The sequence below is a fragment of the Cydia pomonella genome, chromosome 23 (assembly GCF_033807575.1).
Source record: "Cydia pomonella isolate Wapato2018A chromosome 23, ilCydPomo1, whole genome shotgun sequence".
Lineage (NCBI taxonomy): Eukaryota > Metazoa > Arthropoda > Insecta > Lepidoptera > Tortricidae > Cydia > Cydia pomonella.
In genome coordinates, this window is record NC_084725.1 from 7,366,052 (window position 1) to 7,382,798 (window position 16,747).

The following is a 16,747-nucleotide window of genomic DNA, read 5'->3' on the forward strand; positions in this document are numbered from 1 at the left end:
TATTACGATACGCATACGCGTCTGTTACGCTTAGGCGCCGTGTGCTGAGTGCCTAATTGTTTCAAAAGTAGATTACTTACAAAACAACATATCCAACGCATTTTGAAACCCAGGCGCATGAAGCTAACAGTTCCCGCCTACCAGCGTTGCCAGTGCATCTGTGATATATTGTACCTCAACAGCTGCAGCATTACAAATTCTAATTTACTCCATAACACAATTCTATGTTAAACTTTAGTGGATTCGTGTAAAGCAGCAATGTTTCTCCCTACTGATCCGACAGCCACCATTATTGTGGTGTGAAATTATCTCCAGTATAAACCGCAGAACATTGAACTTGTTTCCCCACGCAGTTAAAGAAATAAATACGTGTCAGTTACTCGAATTAGTCTAACCGTCGGTAAAACACAACATTAGTAATTTATTAACTCTTATTACTTGGAAAGGAAAGTTTATTTTGCCTTAATTCGCTGGAATCACCATGGTACTTTATGCGAGTAACGCTGCATTTATCGCGGCAAGTGCAATCTGTGAGTCGCATTAAGAAGTCTAACGGTGCATTTGAAATTGGGTTACTTGTAGTATTACGCGGCATAGTAAAGCCCACCAGAGACGTAGCTATAATATATATTAATATACCTAAAGAGATACTATAATAGCGAGGCATCTTTACGTACTAGATAAACTAGTTGACAGAGTCCACACATAATATGTATTTTGGTACATTAATGTATTTTATAGCTATGTCTGTGGCGGGCTTTAGTTTCACAGCTAATTTCGGTGATGTTAGTAGTTGTTTTATGACAGAATGAGCAGTCAGGATTTTAAAAGGCAATTCGTGTTACTTAAAACAGGTTAGGTTCTTATGAAGGGGCAAAATTCTTTCATCGAACGTAAAATTAACATAAAATACCTGGGTTATTATTCAACCAGTATACTTTAGGTACACGAATCTGACTTAAAATGATGTTGTTAAGTTAAAATAGGCTACGGTGACTGCTTACCATCAGGCGGGCCGTATGCTTGCTTGCCACCGTCGTGGTAAAAAAAAAACAAGAGCTATCTAAGTTTCCTTTAACACATTCAGTGTCAGCGCTTAGAGCAGTTAACCAACTGGAGATGCCTTGTCTGTAATTTTCTGTACAATACAGTCTGCCTATTTCTGCGGGGGAGGGGCATGTCAAAGCTATGTGAGATAAACGTCAGTCCATACAATATGTATGACGCGAGTATGACCAGTGGCCGAGGTTTTCGGCAGAGGGGTAAGCTCTTAAAGGCGAGTCCGATTGGTTTAATGCTCTAGTGCCAGCGCGTACTAACGTAGCCGATGACATGGCAAAACCATCTAGCGAAAAGCGCCTACGAACACAGAGCCCGCCTCTGCCGGGTCGTTGCAGTGAATTTGTAGCGGCAAAATTGTAGTTTTTACGTTGAATTTTTACATGTTTTAATCAAGGGCGGATGCATTGAAAAAAATCACACGGAAGCTAGACTAGGTATATTTGTAAGGGCAAGCTGCAACCAAAACACTAAAAGGTCAAAGTTGTCTCGATAGATAAAAATCACGTAGGTAAACATGTATAATTTTAAGTTGTATTTCGTTACTAGGAGGGAGGGAACTGCCGAAAATTTGAAACAGAAGTATATTTTTAGAGTAATTGAGAAAAAAAGTAAAAACCCGCGCGACGGCTATATCTTCCATTGCAACTTTCGCGCAGCTCGCCATATCTTTTGTTTCCTTCTAATTTCCTAGTCTTATTCCCCCTCTTAAGAAATGTAGCCTGAAGATAGGCCAAACATCTCTATTTCATACTTATATAATATCTTGAGCCTATCAAACAAGATTAAACGCGTGGACGAAATTTACTCAAGCGCGTAATCATTTCCATGGTAGTAGCCAAACTAAGCCTCTTAAGGATTCATTAACTCAGGGGAGTCGGAAGGTGTATCCGTTACGGGAAGCCTAAGTGTTAGAAGCATTTGAAACTCCTTGCAAGGGGTTCTACTTAATTGTTGTTGATAGGTTTCTAATGTCTTGCTTAGTGAGTATAAAATGAGTTGATAATTTAGCGATAGCACATTTGGAGTGTATCTGAGACGTATAGACGTGTGGCTAAAGTATTTTATTTTATTCAGAAACCCAACAGCTCAAGTAAACTAAAACTAGGTTAACATAAATATGTATCAAAGACGCCGATTACAGGTTTCCACAGACAGGATATAAAGGTAGGCATATTACAGGCTAAATAGCACAAAATTAAAGACATTATACAAACGCCAAAACATGCTATGAGAAAAGAAAGAATTAAGTAATTTGTTTCTTATTTAAATTAAACCTATGCTAAACAGCCAGGGGAGCAAAGAAACTAGATGCGGTTTTCGGATAGAGGTTTTCAATTCTTGCGGGTTTGGCATGTGTTAAAGCAACAATGTTATAAAAAAGCATCTATCGGGATATTATTAAGGTTCAAATTTATATAACAGTTTACTAGAAACCCAATCAGCCACGCGGATGGCTAAAACAGCAGAGCATTTTTTTTTAATAGGCTGTTTCATGAATTTGAACCATATACATAGGATGGTAAACTTGGTTTTTAAACAGCTTGTTCCCTTTTACATATGACAGCGTTTTTGCAGTAGCAGAAGTACTCATTGCATATAAAGGAAATAATAACTTTTGTTTTACAAAAAGACATTTCATAAAATTCATACTATAATAGCTAGTAGCATTTTTCTGGTCAGCCATCCCTAGCCGACTAAAGGACGTAGGCCATTTTCCTCCAATAACTGTAGAGTATGTAAAAAAGATTTCTAATTACTTTATTTGAAATTTCTTACAAGTTAGTCTACACCTACGCATCTTCAGTACATAAACCATCTTCTTCCTCGCGTTGTCCCGGCATTTTGCCACGGCTCATGGGAGCCTGGGGTCCGCTTGACAACTAATCCCAAGATTTGGCGTAGGCACTAGTTTTTACGAAAGCGACTGCCATCTGACCTTCCAACCCAGAGGGTAAACTAGGCCTTGTTAGGATTAGTCCGGTTTCCTCACGATGTTTTCCTTCACCGAAAAGCGAGTGGTAAATATCAAATGATATTTCGTACATAAGTTCTGAAAACTCATTGGTACGAGCCGGGGTTTGAACCCGCGACCTCCGGATTGCAAGTCGCACGCTCTTACCGCTAGGCCACCAGCGCTTCTTCAGTACATAAACCATGTTTGTAAAAAAAATCATGATACAACACCTACAATAGGATGAATGTTGCCATGACATGCTTGTAAAACTACCCCTTCGAGTGGAAGGCCGTCGACTACCGACAGATTACATCATTTAAATTAGAATTTCAAAATTCCAAGAACTCAAAAACTTGACCTTAAGCTGTGACGTCATATATCTAAGGCAGGCGGTAAGATTCAGAAAATAACTCTATAAATATACCCTAAGTGCCAAATGTATGTACAACGAAATAGGGGAAATCGGGGAACACTATATTTTACCGTAATGTAATTTATAGTCAAAGTAAGTTAGTTCTTTATTTATAACCCAGCCAGTCAAATGAGAAGGAAAAAATAAATCCGAAAGCAATTTGCAACTCCCGCCATCTTTGCCCAAGATTCTTGGGAATGAAAAGAATGAATGCACTGAAAATTATAGCGATAGTGGCCTCATTCACTCACTTGCTTACTTTAGTTAGAGGGATCCCGGGTTCTATTTGCTTAGCCTAGTTATAACACTAGTTTATGCTTTACTTTTCCTGTAAACTTTGGGATAAACCTCACACGAACAAAACATTTCCGAGACTACTACGACACGAGAAATCTAATTTAATAAATATATAGAAAGATCTAAAAGTCTGCGTTTTTTAATTTGCGTTTTGCGTTTAATAATCTTCGCCATACTTTAATAAAGTCTCCATTTGTTTACCTCTCTCGCCATCAATTTAGTTTTTGTGCGAGGCTCCGAATAATAGCAATATTCAATCTAATATCAATGGCGGGCGGCCTCGAATGCGTTCCGCTCGGCTGCGAATTCATTAGGATCCTTTTACACTCGTGTTGTACTAGCCCGTATTAGTTTACATTGCGCGTATAATTTACTTATATATATATAACTGTAAGGTGTATACGGGTAATACAGATAGGAAAAAAACACTGAAAAAGTGGCTGATAAGGTACGTATTACAACGGAATATAAGTGGTTTTGAAATGTTTTTGGGATTACCCAATTTCCGAAATCAACCAAATACACCTTAGCTGTTTGGAAGTCATTTTCAATTCGTGATCTCGATATTTGATAAAGTAACAATCGAAATGTTTGAAAAACGGCAACCCAAATGGCAATTTTTAATTGAATAAACCTATTTATTATTTTTAAAAACCTACTTATTAATTTAAAATACCTACTTTTTAATATCGGTTATAAGCTATTAATGTAACCTATGTCATCTCCGTATTGACATCTTATTCAACAAAATCAACGAAACAAAGACACGACAAGATACCCACATACATACCCATATAATACTATCTACTAAAATAAGAGAATTTTGTAATGTAAAAAGCGGTATTATCCTAAAAAGCTATTTCGCGGCGCTTAGGTCCACACAAATAATAAAAGTAACCTATTTTCTCAATTTTAACGAGATTTGTATAAATAATGCTTCAATTTATTACAATAACAGTGGCCTGTTAAATCCAATGTCGTTTGCTCTGACCCTGTGTTGGGTTTATTAATTGTTAACCCCTGAAAATGTCGTGTTTCTTGGGACAAACAAATTAACTCGACCCTATTTTCTTATTTCAATCTACATATTGTCTAAGTCGAGGTCTAAATAAGTTTAATGTATATGTATATATGTTTTATACCTATTGTCTATACATTGTTACTATATTTGTATATAATTATTTTGTTCTTTAGTCATAAATCATAACTGGAAGCCGGTTATTTCTTTGCTCTCCTCAGCTATCCTAAATAATGTTCCCAATTCCCGGACAGTCTTAAGTCATATGTTTCGATCACTATTTTGTGCCGAAATGTGCTTTTTGAGAAGCAGAAATTGAGCTAACTTTCTTTACTTTGTTATTATTGTAGTAAACGTTGCTTATCCTTGTCTAACAAAAATAACAATGGTTTACAGAAAACGAAACGCTATAATTTCCATACATTATTTACGTTTATCTTTCAAACGATTATCATCTTGGTTAGGCCCCCTGGAGTTGCAAGTGTCCATAAGTTTGGGTGGCCGCTTACCATCAGGCCGATCATAGTTGCCCTTATTTGCCACCGTCATGATTCAAAAAACAGTAGAACAGTTAGGTATCTATTGTACTGTAAGTATTCTATTAAAAATATCTATTCTCGTCTCGAAGTATTTATAACTGTTAACTATTCCAATGAACAAAGGTAAATAATACTTATTAGCGGTATTGCGAAGAGATGATCATTAGTAGAATATTTTAATGAAATATTATTCCATCTGCGATTTCTTCCCGCGGTAAGCAGCTTGAAAAATGTGCAGTATAATGGCAGCTTAGCATACGATAACAGAGGAATCACTTGTAAAAAATAACGCATGTCATGTGACAGATTTGATTAAACTAGATGGGATTGTAATACTTAAACTTGTCTTTATGCATATAATTAATTATATAAAATATATTATATTCTTGCTTTAGTTCCGTTTTTCGTTTTCTTTATCTTGCTAATAGAGTCCGTGCGGAAAGAGAAGAGTGGTGGAATGTATGGGATCCAATACATTCCACGACTCTTCTCTTTCCGAACAGACTCTTTATCCGTTTAGGAGCTAACATGACAATAAAAAAAAATCTCAACGAATCCTCTATTATCTACGTCGTCTAACTTCCAAGAAATGCAATATCATAACAGCGAAGTATTGGACAGTAGAATATTCAATTAGTCAACAATCCAATCGCTTTAGGGACGAACAGTTAACAAGAATTACGGGATAGATGGGTTATATGCATTCCAAAATGGAAGCGCTTACCTTGTACAAATTGTACAAGTTGCCTTTAGTCGCGCCTAGGCAAGCGAGATATGTGCACGTGCTAATGATCTTCCCGCACACCGAAATAAAAAGAGACAGGCTTATGTTTGACAACGAGTATAACAAAGATGAATGGTATGGAAAATTAATAAATAAAAAAACAGATTCATTCGCAGGTAATGAAATAAATATGGAAGTACTTTTTGTGCTCCTTATGCATGAGGATAACCTACCTATAGATATTACATATCATTGTGTCCACTACGTTTCATCATTTTCATGCATTAAAGTTAGGTATAATTAAGATACTTACGATCTTATTTATTTATTATTACAAAAGTTATACAGCATAACAGTTATAATTAAAGCATTGTACAATTCAAAAGATAATAAATTATATCAACAACCATCCATCACCACACAGTACCTCAAGCACATACAACACACATCCGTCCACTGATTTTCAAACAAAACAATTTCTGGTGCCCATGACAGAAATGAGTTTAAGGCGTTACGCCTTATGAAAATTATTGTTTTGTAATTTTTAATAACGTTATAAGCGCTACTTGTTTTTACAACAATAAAGCGGTTTTTGACCAAGACGTCTTACTGTTTATGCTATTCTGTGTTATTAAACCATTTCTCTAACTAGATCAGATAGAAGCCGTACAATTTCCATCTGTTTGTGCGATCATTTGCCTATCAGTGCAGGCGAACTACTTACTAGTATTTGCATATATATTTGCGTTGTTTAAAGGTCTCACAGTATACTAACAAGATTAAAGGGGGGATATTTTTTCATGTTATCCTTAGAAGAAATTCAGTTACAAGAAAAACTGGAATACTATTTTCTACTTCACAATTCATAAGAGATTAAGATTTCATAATGATTAGCACAATTATCTAAACTAAGTTGAGTGAGTTGTTTCCGGCAGTACTTATAAAACGAGAGTTTATGCTAAGATCAAATATACGCTGTTTATGCTGGTCTTCTTCCTAATGATTTGAGAATTAGGTACCTAATAGTGCTAGTTTTGATTATTTTGCATTCATAACTGATGAGTGAATTTGTATTGTTCCAGAATGGGCTTAACGCGCTACACTTGGCAGCTAAAGATGGCCACATCTCGGTGGTCGAGGAACTCCTTAAACGGGGAGCCATCGTGGACGCAGCTACAAAGAAAGGTGCTGCTTTCTTCCCATTTTACTAACTTCCCCGTTCCCCCATCTTAGTGCTTCACTCATCTTACTGCTTATTTGCTGTGGACGCAGTTATACATAAAGAAATGTGCCTTACTCTCTTCTCATCTTACTGTTTTCGATGCATGTTTTTAAAGGAGCCCGTAGTCCGCTTAGCAACTTAACTGGCGTCATTTGACATTTCAAATGTGAGGGAAACTTTACTAGACTATTCATATTACTTTGGTTTGGTCACTGTGTTTTTCTCCAGCAAACAGCAAAAGATGAAATAAAAGTGCGATTTGAAATCTTCGGTTTAGAGGCCTCACCGCTCATTTATCATGGCTGTTCTAAAGTAAAAGGTGCCCTTTGTTTATTCAAATGGCATTTTACACCCATTTATTGACCGAAGCGTAGCGTAGGTCTACGTTTTGACTCGCGCAATCTGCTTTCGTATGTCCGGATGTTCTCCTCTACAGGCCGCAATTCTCAACCGATTCGCGTGAAATTTTGCGACCATATTCTATGATCAAATAGAATTTTTTTGTCGATCCAGTTTTTGGAATTTTTTCAAAATGGCGGAGTCATGGTACGTCGCGCCTAAACAAATAGCCGTATCGATATCATAAGAGTTTCCTCCTTGTGAGACATAGTTACAGAGTGATTTGCGAAAAATTCAGATATTTTAGAACGCTGGTATAGGGGGTATTTAGATATTTAGATTTTACTCGAGAATAAGTAGCCTAATTTCACCGGATCACATATATCGATTCGTGGCTCAATTGGAATACACTAGCTTTACACTCATGAGGTTCCGGGCTCAAATCCCAAACAATGAAGTCTTTTTGTTTTTTTTTTGCACTTTAATTTCCTATTTTTTAGGGTTCCGTAGCCAAATGGCAAAAAACGGAACCCTTATAGATTCGTCATGTCCGTCTGTCTGTCCGATTCTGTCACAGCCACTTTTTTCCGAAACTATAAGAGCTGTACTGTTCAAACTTGGTAAGTAGATGTATTCTATGAACCGCATTAGGATGTTTACACAAAAATAGAAAAAAAACAATAAATTTTGGGGGTTCCCCATACTTAGAACTGAAACTCAAAAAATCTTTTTTCATCAAACCCATACGTGTGGGGTATCTATGGATAGGTCTTCAAAAATGATATTGAGGTTTCTAATATCATTTTTTTCTAAAATGAATAGTTTGCGCGAGAGACACTTCCAAAGTGGTAAAATGTGTGTCCCCCCCCCCCCCCCCCCCCCCGTAACTTCTAAAATAACAGAATGAAAAATCTAAAAAAAATATATGATATACATTGCCATGTAAACTTCCACCGAAAATTGGTTTGAACGAGATCTAGTAAGTAGTTTTTTTTTAATACGTCATGAAATTAAAAAAAAAATTTTTTTTTTCATCATACCCATACGTGTGGGGTATCTATGGATAGGTCTTCAAAAATGATATTAATGTTTCAAATATAATTTTTTTCTAAACTGAATAGTTTGCGCGAGAGAACCTTCCAAAGTGAAAAAAAGTGTGTCCCCCCCCCTGTAACTTCTAAAATAACAGAATGAAAAATGTAAAAAAAATATATGATATACATTGCCATGTAAACTTCCACCGAAAATTGGTTTGAACGAGATCTAGTAAGTAGTTTTTTTTTAATACGTCATGAAATTAAAAAAAAAATTTTTTTTTCATCATACCCATACGTGTGGGGTATCTATGGATAGGTCTTCAAAAATGATATTAATGTTTCTAATATCATTTTTTTCTAAACTGAATAGTTTGCGCGAGAGAACCTTCCAAAGTGAAAAAAAGTGTGTCCCCCCCCCCTGTAACTTCTAAAATAACAGAATGAAAAATCTAAAAAAAATATATGATATACATTACCATGCAAACTTCCACCGAAAATTGTTTTGAACGAGATCTAGTGAGTAGTTTTTTTTTTAATACGTCATAAAATTTTAAAAAAATTTTTTTCATCAAACATATACGTGTAAGGTATCTATGGATAGGTCTTCAAAAATGATAGTTAGGTTCCTAATATCATTTTTTTCTAAACTGAATAGTTTACGCGAGAGACACTTCCAAAGTGGTAAAATGTGTGTCCAAAGTGGTAAAATGTTGAACAAGATCTAGTAAGAAGATTTTTTTTAATACGTCTTAAATTGTACGGAACCCTTCATGCGCGAGTCCGACTCGCACTTGGCCGCTTTTTATTGACTAAGCTTTGTAACAGGGAGAGAGAAGAGGACCCTGGATCTATTCCCTGAATTGTAACATTTTGTATTTTTTTTGTATTTAAATTTCGTATTGTTGATCAAGCGAGCACGAAGCGCGAGCAAAGCGTATTCGTTTCAGTTTTATTGTCTGAACTTTTTTTACAGCCGTTAAAGTTTAAGGAGACGGACAGTAGCGCAGGCGAAAACGGGTTCATGTTTAAAAAAAATCTGAGCAGTTTTTGCATTTGGATTAATTTATCAACTTTGGCTTTGCTATAGAGACGTAGTTGTAGATTGGAATATTGATATTATATTAGGAATAGAAGTTTAAACGTAAATGTATGTTATATTGCTTTAATAAAAAAAAAAATATATGTATATCATAGCTAAAAGAGGGAAACGGTTTTCTAACATATTTCCTGCGTGCAGTCGCCGCAGAAAGTTTCGGTACGGTTCGTGGCATTTTTTTAGAAAATTTAGGTGCATATAGATTACTAAGAGCCAGCGATGCTTGCTATAATCTTGTCTACAAAAATTCAGGGCACAAATTTGCAGGAACACATTATATATCTTCTGTTGATATTTTAGTCAAGGTATTCGATGTAGCAAAATGATGTTTTAGTGGATTAAATTGCCAAATCCTATAGAGATAAAACACTACAGAGTGAAGCTCTGATGGTCCTTCTTCTGCCGACGAAGATGGAGGTGGTTCTACTTTTACCATTCAGGGGATGACCGACTAACTGTGGGCGTTTGGAAACGGGAAAGGGAGTATTTTCTTTTTTCTTCCCATTTTGTAGGCGTTGGCAAAGAGAATTTGAAATGGAGGTGGATTGTCAAACAAAATTTTGTTGCTACAGTAAAATTGCTGCTATATCTTTCGACACATGATAAAAATTTGTAGAACGCCATTTGATTTTCCTTTCCTTGATGATCTTTTTGATCCTTATTCGTTTACTAATATATGTTATAATTGTTAAAGACCTAAAGTGGCGCCATCTAATAGATTAAAGGCCAAATGTTTGACAGCATCGTTTCGAGCGATGGCACCATAACGTTCCAAAAGTTTTAATCATGTGTCCAAAGATGGCAGTAAATTTACGTGTCTATAAAGTTTTCTTAGTTAATAATTAATGAAAATTCCTTTTCCGTGCGGGCTTTTTAAATTCTAATATACGAAAAAGTATCTATAAAAAATTAAGAGCAATTAACATTATTTAGAGGTCGCTATAAATGAAACAATACTGCTTTACAAAATAGTATGAAAATAAATTGACCCATCAATAATTCTGCTTTGGGAATGTCTTTAAGGGCTCTTTATTCATTTTATTTATTATTTAAAAGTATGCTAAAAAAGATGGCGATCGTTTTTTTTTGTTTTAGGTAACTTTGCATTTTTTTATTTGTATGAGGATATTGCAAATCACAAAATCATAGCGACCACCTAATCATTCGCAAATGAGTTCAAATTTGGCACATAGATTACTGTTCTATAAAGGGAGCCAATGTGAAGATAAAATCCTTTCAACTTTTTTCTACATACAAAGTTGGACCATCCTATTCGATAATTATGTTTTTTTGTCAATTTAGTTTTTATAAATTCTTCTAAACAGCGGAGCCCATACATTTATTCAGTTTTAAGGGCTCCTCTACACGATGGCTCAGCGTAGGCCAATCTAAGGGACGCAGCTATGCGGTGAAATGAGATAGCAATATCACTTGCTAACGCAGTGGTTCCTAACCTTGTCAGTTCTGCCATCCCTATGACTAACTAGGGAACCCGATTTTACCCCTACTCCCAATAAATATCAATATTCTTTCTTACAGGTCTAATTTCTGATATATTTAATTGAGCTTATTACCTCCGTAAAATACCAGATTTACCACTACGGGGGTAATTACCCCCAACTTAGGAACCGCTGCTCTAACGCATAAATGCGCCCCTAGGACTGGCCTACGCTGGGCCATCGTGTAGAGGAGCCATAAGCTATGCTCGCGAGGTCTACAGCTCACAGAGCTACTAGTAACAAATTAATTTTGGCATTTTGATGTGACAAATCCTAGTACAGAAAACAAAACTTGTAATACGAAAACTATAAAATCACAGGAAATTACGAACAGCAGTTAACATGATATTGTACATTCCAGGCAACACAGCCCTACACATAGCATGCCTCGCGGGCCAAGAGCCAGTGGCGCGGGCGCTGCTCGGTGCCGGCGCCAAAGCAGATGCTCAATCCGCTGCTGGCTTCACTCCGTTATACATGGCCGCGCAAGAGAACCACGCTGGTTGTGTAAAGATGCTGTTAGCTGCTGGCGCTAGTCAGACACTAGCCACTGAGGTGAGCATAAATGTAGCAAAGTAAAAACAGGCATCGTGTTTGAATCTGCTTTGTACAGCAGTGAACATCTCCTCTGTTTGATATTTCTGATGCTGTATGGGACTTGTTTAGTAAAGATATAAACGTATTCGAGAAACGTATCTCTATCAGCAGCCGCATGGCTCTTGTGTCTTCTCTAAGAAGGGCATGGCTCGTTTATCTTCTATACGAAGTTTTTTGTGCATTATCCCTTTGGAAGTTCTTTATCAGCAGGGATATTGATATCGTGCTTTGTATTTCCCAGGATGGCTTCACCCCCTTAGCTGTGGCCATGCAGCAGGGGCACGACCGCGTGGTAGCCGAGTTACTCGAATCTGACACGAGGGGCAAAGTGCGCTTGCCCGCACTCCACATTGCTGCCAAGAAGAACGATGTTAAGGCCGCCACATTATTACTAGAAGTAAGTCGAGCCTGCTTTAAAGGCGATTTTCTGAGATGAGGAATCGGTCCGGAACAAAGTGACGCCCTCTGTGAATATAACACGTTACAAACAACGTAACATGATCTTGTGTTCCCTGTGTCCGACTCCATGCACTATGTACGATCTTATGAAAAATGCATTTCGAGGGATAGAGGTGGGAAAGCACTGGCAAAAAATAATTTACCATGAGCTTTTGAGATTCGTGCGTCACATACTTGAATGCATGGACTTAGCCGTTATTGATGCGTGATAGATATATATTTTTTTAAGTATATCGAACCAATCAGTGAAATTTAAACAACCTTTCCATGTTCATATTCTAGATAAAGTACAACTGCTAGAACCTGCGTTGCTACTTGATCTTTATTAAGCACGTTACAATTTCTGTCGTTATTATCATATGAACTCCAAATTGTCCTCGACATATACGTATATTCCATGGAATGAATACCATTCGTTTTGTTTCCGATTTCAGAACGAACACAACCCCGACGCCTGTTCCAAGTCCGGATTCACACCGCTACACATAGCCGCCCACTACGGAAACGTCGGTGTGGCTAAAGCTTTACTCGCCGCCGGTGCCGACTCAGGGCGGGCAGCTAAACATAATATCACACCTCTACATGTTGCCAGCAAATGGGGACAGCTGGCTATGGTCGATTTATTGGTAGAGAATGGTAAGGATAATCCCAGATTACACATACTTAATGCTGTTCAACTATTTTGGAAATAAAAATAAATAATTCAAGTATGATTTAAGAAAATTAAAGTAAAAAAAAAAAAAAATTTCGTCGTCTTGTATTTTGTCCCCAAAAAATGTGACAGAGTGGAGCTTTTTGTCTGAGATTTCGTCTTTTTAATTTTTCTCAAAAAATATAATCTACAGAAAGACAGCACTCGACTTTTTTTATTTATTTGATTTCTCACTTACTCACCGGCAGGAACACAATACTATGAGTAGGGTCTATTAGTGTTATTTGGCTGGGGTTTTCTGTAAGGTTCAGGTACTTCCCCAGTTGGGATCTGCCTTAGATCTGGAATGACATCCGCTGTGCCCATTCCTCTCTTTCGGACGTAGTTTAAGGACATACCCGGGTCCGGGTCACTTTTAGAGAAGGACAAATTCGCTTACCGTTTCAACATTGCATATAGGTACTCAAATAATTGGGATGGGTGCCTCTATGACTCAAGTATCCTAAGGGCTATGGCGTCAGATGCGAAAGCTGAAGACGCTGGTTTGAATCTTGCGTCGGACACTGGAGACCTTGGTCACTTTTTCTTCCATATCATATATGACATGAAATACTTACATAGTTAAGGTTGACTGGTAGACAATGCTTTTTGGCATTAAGTCCGCCTTTTGTACGATAAGTTTTTCTTTTGTGCAATACAGATTGAACAAATAAATAGTTCATATGTCAATGTTTATCTAATGTGATTTCAGGTGCAAACATTGCCGCTGTTACGAGAGACGGCCTCACCCCGCTGCACTGCGCCGCGCGCTCCGGACACAGCAACGTCGTGTCGCGGCTGTTACAACATGGAGCGCCTATCACGAGCAAAACGAAGGTAAGCTTAGTGTAATGGAATTTCACTTACGAGAAACGATATCACCCCTTTGCAGTGCGCGGCATGTTCGGGACTCAGTAATGTCGTGTCGCGGCTGTTACAACATGGAGCGCCTATCACAAGCAACACGAAGGTAAGGCTAGCCTAGTCGCCGAAGAGAAAGAGAGCTTAAGTTCAACAACGAGTGTAACGAAGATGAATGGTATTAGAAAATTAATTAACAAAAACATTCTCTTCGTTCGTTTGCACGAGCACATCCCTCGCTTGCCTAGGCGCTTCTAAAGAGTAACTATACAATTTAATCGCTTCAATTTTGGACCAAACGATGACAGACAGGTCGATCCTTCTGGTCCCACACAGTCTGAATCCATCGACACGAGAACAAAAATTGTCGGTAGGTAAATGACGCTTATTGAGTTTTCGTTTATATATTCGTAGGTATCTGAGTGAAATAAATATGGAAGCATTTTTTTTTGTACTGTTTATGTATGAGTATAACCTATCTATGTATAGTTATTTAATACCATTGGGTTCACAATGTAAATAAATTAAAGGAAGAATAACTTACTGTCTTTGGGTGTCTCGCACACAGTAAATTTTTCCACTTTCAATTTATTTCTAATTCCTCGTAGCTCGCAGCATCGTTCGCAGACGTTTCTATTTGATACAAAATTAATATACAAGACGTAAAGTTATTGTTTACTTAGTGGATCAGCAATATACAGAGAATGTCAGCCGACCCCTGTCGATCTATCTGGCCCCTGCCAGTGCGAAAATGCTTCGACACTGTATTAATAGATTGTGCGTTTTTTCCAGAACGGGCTAACGCCTCTCCACATGTCCGTCCAAGGCGAACACGTAGAGACGGCGAGAGTCCTCCTTACCGAAGGTGCTCCTATAGATGACGTCACTGTAGATTATCTGACAGCTCTACATGTTGCAGCTCATTGTGGACACGTCAAAGTAAGTAGAAGGGAACTCTATTTTAACCCTTCGAACGCCAAGCCCGCCATCGTAATAGATGAAGCTAATATCAAACTGTAATCGTCCATCTCTGTCGCCGTCTTTGGCCTTAAAAAGTTTGAAAATAATTTCTAGTAATACTGAAAATAGCGTCAATAGCTATTGGTGATTTGCAAATCCAAACAGATCCAGAGAAAGAAAAATTACACAATCTTGCGAATCTCTGTAAAAAGGTTACGTTACGACGCTGCATGCAAGTTTCGTTACATTGTAAAGTACTGCACGAAGAACAATTAATTTAATCGAAGGTTCAAATACCGTAAAGTAAAAAAAAAAACAACTTGCGCGTTCTCGCACCATCAACAAGACTTTAAAGACACACTTAGGAACTCAAACCTTCCATTATAGATCTTCGACACGCCCGTACGGGTATCAACGATTGTACAGTTTTACAAAGGTCATAGTTCTTGATCATCTAGCATCTTTGGATCGTGTGACTTGCTGCCATCGAGACCTTATCGTAGCTATCTCAACTTCACAGAAGGTTGCAGTTGATTTTCAAAGCAAAAAATACCTTTACAGTACATATGGGGCTACTTTATAGCACTAGTACGAGAAGTAGCATATTACGTTACTGTGTCGAACATTTAAAGGGCCATATGTACTGTAAAACGTTGTACGATACATGTGCGAATAGGTAATTCGCAACTTGTGTCGATTTAAAACACTCCCTTCGGTCGTGTTTTAATTTATCGCCACTCGTTTCGAATTTCCTATTTTTCGCACTTGTATCGTAATGTACTATTACGTTAATTATGCCCGCAGGTAGCCAAGCTGCTTCTCGACAGGAACGCAGACGCAAACGCCAGAGCTCTGAACGGATTCACTCCATTACACATCGCCTGCAAGAAGAACAGGCTCAAGGTCGTTGAACTGCTGCTCAAATATGGTGCTAGTGAGTATTCTTGCGTGTTCTCTAGTAAAGAGCATTTATCGACAAATTACAATCGAAAAGTTTTTTTTTTTTTTTTTTTTTAATTTATTTAGAAACCAAACAGTCGTATAAACATATCAACAATGCAATACAAACGATGTACCACAACAAAAGGAAAATACAACAAAAAGACCTGGAGGTTCATAAATTATAAATTATGTTAACTGATATAAATATAGTTATATAGCTACTTAATGCAAAATTTTGAATCTGATAGAAAAGATAACTGATATCTGTACTTATATATTAAAACAACTTACTTTTGACTATATCTTTTAGACTAGCCAACGAATTTTGAAAACAATCTACTTCGAATAGATTTTGATTATAGTAACTAGGAACTCGTCTGAAAAAGGTATGCCTGGAATAGTTTTTGACCGAAAAACTAATATGAAACAGCGATCGAGGGCGTAAGGGGTGATGCGGACAACTGAAAGTAACTAATCTTAGTAGATTAGGACAATTAATAATATTTTTTAGAATTTTAAACAAAAACATAACGTCTAAGTATATCCTACGGTTAAAAAGAGAAGGTACACCAAAATGTTTCGCCGCCAACGTTGAATTTACAAAATAAGTACCTGTTCTATAACTTAGAGATTTTAAGAAAATGTTTTGAATTCTCTCCAAACGGTCAATATGGACTTGGTATTGTGGTGTCCAAATTACACTCCCGAATTCGAGGATACTCCTAACTAAAGAATAAAATAATAATTTATAAGTATTTGGCCGTTTGAAGGGCTGTCCTACACGAAGAATCATTCCTAACCTTTTATATGCACGTTTACATAAATTATCAATATGCTCATTATAGTTTAGTTGCGAGTCCATAGTGATACCTAAGTCCTTAATGGAAGATACTCGTGCTATGTTATTACCAGACAAATTATAATTATAAATTATCGGGTTGTGTTTCCGATTAAAGCTGATAACAAAACATTTTTCTGTGTTTAAAAACAAATGATTATTAGAGCAATATAGGACAAAATTATCTAAATCTTTTTGCA

At 37.1% G+C, this 16,747-nt stretch overlaps 1 protein-coding gene across 1 annotated transcript in view; it reads left to right on the forward strand.

Annotated features, from left to right (window-relative positions):
* The window catches only part of LOC133530585 (uncharacterized), a 246,171-nt gene that overhangs the window by 116,178 nt on the left and 113,246 nt on the right, over positions 1–16,747 (forward strand). The window contains exons 3-9 of the mRNA XM_061868550.1: positions 7,089–7,191; positions 11,561–11,754; positions 12,038–12,193; positions 12,690–12,891; positions 13,659–13,783; positions 14,600–14,746; positions 15,572–15,701. Of these exons, the coding sequence (XP_061724534.1) occupies positions 7,089–7,191; positions 11,561–11,754; positions 12,038–12,193; positions 12,690–12,891; positions 13,659–13,783; positions 14,600–14,746; positions 15,572–15,701 (1,057 nt within the window). The remainder of the gene's footprint in view (positions 1–7,088; positions 7,192–11,560; positions 11,755–12,037; positions 12,194–12,689; positions 12,892–13,658; positions 13,784–14,599; positions 14,747–15,571; positions 15,702–16,747) is intronic.